Source organism: Sinocyclocheilus anshuiensis, unplaced genomic scaffold (genome assembly GCF_001515605.1).
Source record: "Sinocyclocheilus anshuiensis isolate Anshui unplaced genomic scaffold, SAMN03320099.WGS_v1.1 scaffold74, whole genome shotgun sequence".
Classification (NCBI taxonomy): domain Eukaryota; kingdom Metazoa; phylum Chordata; class Actinopteri; order Cypriniformes; family Cyprinidae; genus Sinocyclocheilus; species Sinocyclocheilus anshuiensis.
The window spans coordinates 211407-220379 of NW_015546044.1; the positions used below are offsets into that span (position 1 = coordinate 211407).

General features: G+C 38.7%; 1 protein-coding gene across 1 annotated transcript in view; it reads right to left on the minus strand.

Annotated features, from left to right (window-relative positions):
• Positions 1 to 8973, minus strand: part of LOC107698986 (CUB and sushi domain-containing protein 1-like) — a 320519-nt gene that overhangs the window by 42903 nt on the left and 268643 nt on the right. The window contains exons 43-46 of the mRNA XM_016500120.1: positions 8244 to 8421; positions 7145 to 7290; positions 6431 to 6511; positions 4483 to 4596 (exon numbers count right to left, since the gene is read on the minus strand). Coding sequence (XP_016355606.1) covers positions 4483 to 4596; positions 6431 to 6511; positions 7145 to 7290; positions 8244 to 8421 — 519 coding nt within the window. The remainder of the gene's footprint in view (positions 1 to 4482; positions 4597 to 6430; positions 6512 to 7144; positions 7291 to 8243; positions 8422 to 8973) is intronic.

Genomic DNA, 8973 nt, shown 5'->3' on the forward strand with positions numbered 1-8973 from the left:
GAAACATATGAGATTCTCCTACCCTTCATTTGCATAATGGCATGTGATGCACTCTCAGCATTCAAATATCTATTTTCTTTCTCTCTCTCGGAGTATGAGATACAAAAAACAAGAAAGAGAGGGGAACACTGAGAGAAGAAGGGAAGACATACAGCAATGCAGCATGTGGTCCAACCTAGCTATCAGTATCGGCAAAATCCACTATCGGTCGACCTCTAGCTATTAGTGCATGTTTTACCATATTTTTTTGTTCATTTATGTAAAATGGTGTTTAAAACAATCCAAACAGACAGATTCTCCACACACTCAGACATTAGAAAAGATTAAAAGCTTGTCTGATAATAAGTCAGAACAGTCGCTAAGGTAGGATAAGTCACACACATTTGTAAGTGTCAGTTAAGGACTATCTTGTCCAATTACTTGTCTAGTTGCTAGTGGACTTTATAATTAATAGGGAGATATTAAATCACTGAAAATAACCAGAAAGAGTAATGTTTTGAAATGAAACACACACATTTATTATATATGTTGGGTGTCTGATAATGAGGAAGAGCAGGATTTCAAAATGAGCAAGATATGTGGAGGTACTTGCTCCATTTGTTAGAATTCAAAAGATGAAAGACACAATTTTACTAGATTACTGTGGCACTGTGTGCATGTATAAAGTGTGTTCAGGTGAGTTCTCACATGCATGCGGTGACATATGATACATATCTATGAAAGATATATCAGACATAATACATAATACATAAACATGAATATTTCATATACATTCTCAAAATTTTGAATAAGAGGAAAATGATGCAAATAATTATAAATGACTGAATAACAGCAGTCATATAAATAAGAAAATAAATGAAAGAAAACAACACTTAAACGCCATCAGGAGAAAAATTGCTTTGGGTTTTTAATGTCACCGTGGTGACAGAAGGGAGGACACGCTGTGTGTCACTGATGAAAAGCATATTTTATTTGAGTATAAACACTGAAAGTCTAGAGAGTGTGTACATGTTTAAAGAAATGAAGATACATATGAGATTCTCCTACCCTTAATTTGCATAATGGCATGTGATGCACTCTCAGCATTCAAATATCTATTTTCTCTCTCTCTCTCGGAGTATGAGATACAAAAAACAAGAAAGAGAGGGGAACACTGAGAGAAGAAGGGAAGACATAAAGCAATGCAGCATAAGTCTTTTCAAATGTGACTGCCTTTGTGATTGGCTTTGGCCAGACAGCTTGAAACAGGGTTATCATTAACCAGGGTTGTTGGAAACATATATAACAAATCAGGAATAAAAAACAACAACAACTAAATATCAAGCATCTTCTGCTCATCAAACGAAATGTTGAGCACAGTGTTTCATCAGGCCATCATGTTTGTGTATAACTGATTATGTCTGTAGAAGACAGAAAGTTCTGGATGGGATTTCTTGTATCAGAGGAAGGCTGAAAGAAGTAAGGAGATATATTTTATGGAATGATGTATTCAAAAAGAGGATGTGTCAGATCAGATGTCAGGTAGAGAGAGAGCGAGAGAGCGAGAGAGAGAGAGAGAGAGAGAGAGAGCGAGAGAGAGAGAGAGAGAGAGAGAGAGAGAGAGACAGATGGGGAGAAGCTGTGATTTAATAGCTCGGTGCACCTGCAGCCTGGATATCCTCTGCATCTCAATGAGCTTTGCATTCCCTCTACCCATCACTGTACTTCCTCTCTACTCTTTCAATCCCTCAGTTTTTCTCTCGGTATACTTGCTCACACTTGTTCTTCAGGATAACAGAAAACAAAACTGTCCTTAAATCAAATCAAATTTTCAATAGTTATTATATTAGGCCAATCATTTCCATAAAAGTATATTATGTACAAACACATTTTTATTCTTACTGCAAGTGAACATGTATTTAATGTAGTCTTTTTTTTTTAATGTAGTGTTTTTTGAAGATGCGAGCATATCACACAGACGGTCCCTGTTGGAATTTGAACAAATTGGCTAGATCCTATCACATGAAAGAATTTATCAAAATACCACACAGTCTGAATGCACAGCGCTTTGGCATCAACAACAGGAAAGACTATGAATGGTTAAACTATTTTGTCCTCGCTTTTGCCCCTTTATGGTACAGTATAGCCATATGGCAACATTTAATTTTCTTTCACTTTCTAGAATAAATTGCATTGTTGGAATTAAAAGGGCAGATTTTGAACAACGCAAATAATAAGCTGTTTTTAAACCCCTATGACATTTGATTCTTTTCAATACTGCAAAGTGCTCTATAAAAAAACACATTTGTACATTTCTCATACATTAGGAATTTTCACTGCACCTTTGATTAGATAATTAGATGCTGTTGTTTACAACTTAACTTTGTCTAATATCATTTTACAGAAAATATTATATGAAATATTACAATTTTACAGATAATATGAATGTTGCCATTATGGTAATTCTGTACCACCAATTATGATGTCTGTTATATGTCTTCTGAAAAATGTAAACTAGTTTCAATAGATAAGGAAAGAGTTACCCATTACCACTGAAGATGAAAACAATAGTGTGATATAAATCAAAGGCTTGGTCAATCTGAGTTTGTACAGTACTTTGATACTTTCTTTTCCTCAAAAATCTCTTTTTGTTTTTGTTACTGGACCTATTTTCTGAAAAAAAAAGAGGAAAAAAAAAACATTGCAAATACAACCAATTCAACATTGTGTATCATGTAATTTAAACATATTTGTTTTGGTAACCAAACTTTACTTAATTACATAGGCTGAGTGGTCACAATTTAATATTCATATTTTCATTGTCTTCCCTGTTGATCCTATCAGAACAGATCTGGTTCTCTCAACAAATGACTGATATAAAGCATAAGATTGCTTTCTTCCTCCTCCTCCTGTCTCGTTCCCTCTCTGGTGTTTGACGAGGCAGGCATACTTAATGTGACTGACAGCCAGAGGCAGCACCCTGACCAAATGGAGCGGGTGTCAGCTGGCTATGTTGGCCCTCAGTATAAGGGGATTTTCTTATAGCCGAGGTAATTAACTGTCAACACCTAATTAATGTTAGGATGAATTACAAAGGTTAAGAGAGCACACTCCACCATGAAGGTTGAGCAGGTACATGTTTGGGCCTGCTATACTTTATAATATATACTGTCTGAAACCCCGGTCTCTTTCAGTTCTCTCTGACATATGCTTACGCTGGAAATGATAAAGCTTGTCTATTTTTGTTTCTTTTTTTTCTACAGGCCTTAATCATTTTCCGCCAAATAGCTGTACTGCAGCTCACAAATTGCTTCCAGTAAACAAACAGCCCAATTGCTTTTTATTTACATCACAGATGAGGCCAAACACAGGATGGGATAGCTTATGTATGTTTTGATATATAATGAGGTCCAAAATATGAGACCACAATGAAAATTTGGGATTCATAATACTATTTAAACTGGGAAATAAACAGTTTTAAACATTTTGTTTTAAATACTATGTTGATTATATCATTTCTAATGGCAAAATGGTATTTTTTATTTTTTTTAAATACAAATTTTAAGCATTTTCATTAGTGGTCTCAGACTTTTGAGCCTCAGTGTATTCATAACGGGACATTAAAAAGCGGCCTTTCAGTCAGACCTACTGTACACAGTGATGACTAGTACAGAGAGCTCAGAGAGATAATTCTTCTACACTGAGAGTAGAGAGACAAACATAATGAGGAGGAACTGGGGGAGTTTATGGGAAATGCCATATCAAATCACATAAACGCAGCTGGATGAAAGGTAGATGAGCGTTTAACATACTCATGGGGTTTGCTTGACAGGCTCTGAGGTATTTCATCCCATCTCTAAGCCAATAGCAATAATGAAGCTTCATATAGCACAGAACCAACCATCATGATCAATAGACCCATCATGCATTGTAACACATGGGGGTGGATTTTATAGTATATAAACCGAAAGACTGGAGAGGGGAGAAGTCCCTAACAATGTTTTAAAATGCTTATGGTTAGTGAATAAGATGCAGCTATTCACATCAAAGTACTGCTGTATGGTGCAACTGTTTAGTGAATGCACCCCAGTGAGTATAGTTTGTTTAAAGGGAACCATGGTTTAACCAAAAATGAAATGAAAATTACTTCTGTTGGAAAAGCTCTGTTTTTTTTTTTTGTTTTGTTTTTTACATACAATGGAGTCCAAATTAATCTATTGTGTGGACAAAAACTGTTGAAATATTCTTCAAAATACCACATTCTCTGTTCCACAGAAGAAAGAAAGGATGATGTTTCAAGCTGGTTTAGGTTTAGTGGTGGTGTAGCTGGTGGACCAGCATAATCATGTCAAAACCCAACCAAATTGGTCTTTATCATCAACCTGGTTGACCAAGAGTCTCAGTGGTTAAGCTAAAGAAAAATACCATACTGGGAACCAACACACTGCATATGCTGGTGTCAAGAGATCTTCTGCAAGTCAAAAAAAAAACATTATGACTTACTATCACATGAAGTTGGAGGTCCTTCAAACTCAAGATGAGTCCCCAAGCGACAGGTTTGAATGCTGTTCCCATTCAGATGATATCCTGGGAGACATCTGTAAAGCACAATATCACCTGTGGAAAGACAGGGAGTGAACAGATGACATATTCATTGCTTTATCAATTGTCTTTCAGATGCATGTCACCTTCTGAAATATTATGGAGAACATGGGATTTCTGAGGAGCTCGGAACAACAGGAGCAGCATCTGGCTGTTCCTGCTGTTGCCTCACTCATGACTTGATGAAGGCCATGTCCCCTCACTGTCTCGCTTAATGGCTGACAGTGACGATAAAATAAAAAAGGGAAAAGGAAAGAGGCAAAAGGAGACTCGACGTGCCGGCGCTGCATTGCAGTGTAATTAAGGAAGCACCTCACAGCATGGTTTACATTCATAACACCCATCGGCTGCTACCTGAGGGCCGCTCACATCTTAGAAGCAAATCTCCCTGTTGCTACACAAACCCTCAGGCACTCCGTGACTAAGCTAAGAGGAACAAAAACACCTAGTGGTTTCATAATATAGCATTTAACTCCACTGAAATAATGGAACACAAGCTAGAGCAGAAAAAAGAGGCTTTGCATGCTTTGAAATTCACATACAGGAATGTGTCTGTGGCTGTGAATGCATGTGTTCATGGCCATCTGAACACAGCAGCCTTTGTTCAATCACTGAATTAAGCAAATTAATTGGATGTGGTAGATAATCAGTGATCAAAACAGTGATTCACTGCAGGTTAGTGCCAAAGACCATGACTGCTTTAACCCCGTCGGAGGCTCTACAAGCACGCTCCATTCCAGAGAGGTCAAACAACCCTACACCGACCCGTAACTACCCATTTAAAACAATTAATATCAATGAATGCATTTTTTTTTTCCCCATGGCAGAAAAGCAGTGCATTGATTTAACATTGGATTTCAGAGGCGACAGAGGACCAGTGAGGTCAGGATTGCATTATTATTTGTACGTGATTTTCTGTGGGCACTCAACTGAAGGTGAAACCAACAGCTTCAATAAACTATTCAAAAAGATTTAGGGGGAGCAAAAGTTTAATAATAATAATAATAATAATAATCTATCATAGGTGCTAAAGCCAAAATTGATTAAATAATAGTTTGAGTGTGTTTATATTATAAATAAATAAAATATTAGTAGTAGTAGTGTTGTTGTTGTAGGTAGAATGATGTAGTTACGACTAAACTAATATCACTAATTTCATTAGAAACAAATATCTAAGTCTAAAAAAAGTCTACACTTCTTCAAGCTCTGCTTTTTAAACTCTTATTGACAATCAGTGTGTGTCTTTTGCATAAAAATCAACAATCAATTTTCAAGTACACAGTACATAATTTCCTGTGATTGTGATTGCTATTTAAATAGCACAAACTACATGTTTGTGCTACATGTGCCGCCTATGTACAGTACATTAAAAAGTATTATTTAGGAAATATTCTTAACTTCTATATTAAATTTTCTCAATTCACCTTCTATTGGAATGTGTCACAAAAAAAGTTTGAATACAATATAAAAATGTATACTTATCATATAATATAGTTTCTGTTTGGTCAATCCCCCCACCCACCATTTTGTGTTTGCACAAAATGTAAACTCTACCTATGTTTAACACAACACAACATCAGCCTCTGTTCTGAATTCTGGCAATGAGTCAGCATATTAGCATGGCCCTATGGGACCGGTAGCCGTGACATCTTAGCGGTCTTCTCTCCTCAAAGTGAGTTCTCGAGGGGTGTTAGTGGTGGGGGGGAGGTGTGTGTGTGGCTGGCTCTGCTATTCTGGGAACATTATTAATGAGAGCCGCTCAAGCCTGAAAATGAACCCACCAACACAAATGCACACAAGCAGGCATACAAATCAGACTGTAAATGATGTAAAATCAATATGAACTCACCTATCTTAAATTCTTTACTGGCCATCAGAATTTCTGCGTTAGGAATGATAGGAGGTGGCAAACAAAACTGAAGTCTATAGGCTAGAAGAGAAAGAGAGACAAAGAAGTAAAGAGTCAGCCATGTCATATTGCACTGTTGTATCCATTGTAAAGGTAAAGAAAAGTTCTATTTGACACAAAGTGGAATTATTGGGATGTCAGAGTTCATGGGTTCAGTTTAATCATGTTTAACCAGTTCTCATTTTTAGAAGACTCTTAAGTGTGACATGGCTGTTGTGATGCCAGTCAGTGTTATCATGTCATTTTCCTGCAGTTCCATTGGATTGAAAAAACTGTATTTTATTTTAAGCACCCATGCAGTGTTCTAGTACTCAAGTCCATATTTTCAAGCTCTTGGTCTTGTCATGAAGTCAGGTGCATTTGACTGGGACTCGAGATTGAGTCTGGTCTAGAGTACTACAACACTGTGGATAGATTTCATGGTCTTATTCATTCAGACCCTCTTCAGGTCTGTCTTGACACTGACTCGACCCTCTTTTGGTTTCAATCTTGAATCTGACTCAACCAACTCAATTCTGGGACTCAAATGAGCTGGTCTCAACTACAACTCTTTAATACTTGTTCAGTCACAAATTTCCATGGATTCCTGCATCAATCAACCAACTACTTAGATGTATTGGAATGCTAATGGTAGCTTTCTTTTGGACTAGTTACCTTGGTAGTTGATCTTGAACAGTCCACCTTTCTCAGAATAGCTTCGGAAACGTATCAGAACTTGATTAGATGTGCTGCTTGGTGGGTTGTTGGGCTCTCCTTCGGTAAACACTCCAAGTTTGCGGGCTGTTTCCTGTGGTCCATCCCTGTTTAAGATGCAACATTAAAATTCAACGTATAAAACCTGCTAACATTGCATACTCGGTGCTACAGCAGAACACTACATGCCTTGTTGCCTAAAAATGCACAGTAAGTCAGATCCCACCCATATTGATCACCCGGCTGATTTGAGAGGAGTTTCTCTGCATATTGATTACTTTGCTGATTTTAGAGACGATTCTAGCCATACTGATTACTTCTCTGATTTCAAAGACTCACACTCTCTTAGGGAGTGTGCTACGTTCTCTCACGCTCAGTTCAGACTCAGCCTGTGAGTCAAGACATTGTAAAACCGAAGCCACCATCTACAAGGACATCACCTAGAGCTTATCGCCATCTTTACAGTCCTCTAATTGGGAAGGAATAACTTGGCACCAACCTAATCCCTAATCCATGACCATTCAGCTTCAAAACCATCTGTTTGTGACCGCCTGAGCTTGTGCTACAGATTACGTCCTATCCTGTGCATTCAGCAAAGCATCTGGTTGGCTAAAGGGAGTGCTGGCTCACTGAAGTGAGGCCAAGCTGTCTTGATGGAGCTTTTCTTGGCTGTCCTGGTTATATTGTACCTCTATGACTTGAAGTGGATGAACCCTGCATGTAATAGAGTATATGAGAGTAGGGAACCCTAGGTACAGAGAGATCAATGCTCAGTTAATCCAAACAGAAAACTGCAGTCTCAAGAGAGGCAATGAATTTCGAGAAGATGTGTGCTTAGACTGCAAGTTTTGGGTTTTAGGGGGAACCCGTGACAAACCCAAGTTCAAAGTCCTACCTGTACGTGCAGGCCCCAAGCGACTCAATAAAGAAGCTCATTAATTAATCATCAGTCTGAGTGCGCTATAAATATGTTCTCTCCCAGAAAAGAGAGTGACAGAGAGAGAAAGAGAAGCTGACAAGGTGTAGGAGGATAATCGCAATCGGAAGTTTGACAACTCACCAGACTGTGATGAAATCTTGGGGGCCATGGACTTGCAGGAGGGTGAAATTAAGACGGATGCCCAGGCCGTGTGCTACCGTAATCAGCCAGCTGCAGTCCGCAGAAGTGGAGTAATCCTCTGGGTAACCGGGGGAGAAGATAGTGCCATTGTCTGATGTAATGTTACCTCCGCAGGGCACTAGAAGGCAAAAATGAAAATCTAGATATGGAAAAACTCCCCAATAAACTGTTTTTGTAGCAACTACAGATAAAAGAAACACCATCACAGAAAGCAGTCTTGCACAGAAATTTGTTACAGCAAGATAGTGGAGAAGTGGAGAATGCAGGAACCAGGACGGGGCAGGGCGACACGGGTGAAAATCCCCACTGGGTTCTAAACACCACTCAGTCGTTCCCAGTAGTTAATTTTCCATGTCCGACTCCACTTTAGAAATCCCTCTTGCAGCAGTGCTTTGCATTTATATAGACATGTCCATGTTTCCAATGATTCAAATGAGCCCCAGACATATGAAATCAAATCCCCTTCCTGTCCCTGCTGATCCCATGCTGCTGCTGCCCCGAGTTGGAGAGGAAATAATCAATTCGATTCGGCTGGCGAAATAAAGATAGGCCCACGACTTGTACGTACACATTCGGACTGTCATAATACACTCTCGCTCTGACTGTAGTCTCAGCAGTTTCTTGCACCGTCAAGGTCTCACCGTCCCCCCCCCCCCCCCACCCCTCTCCC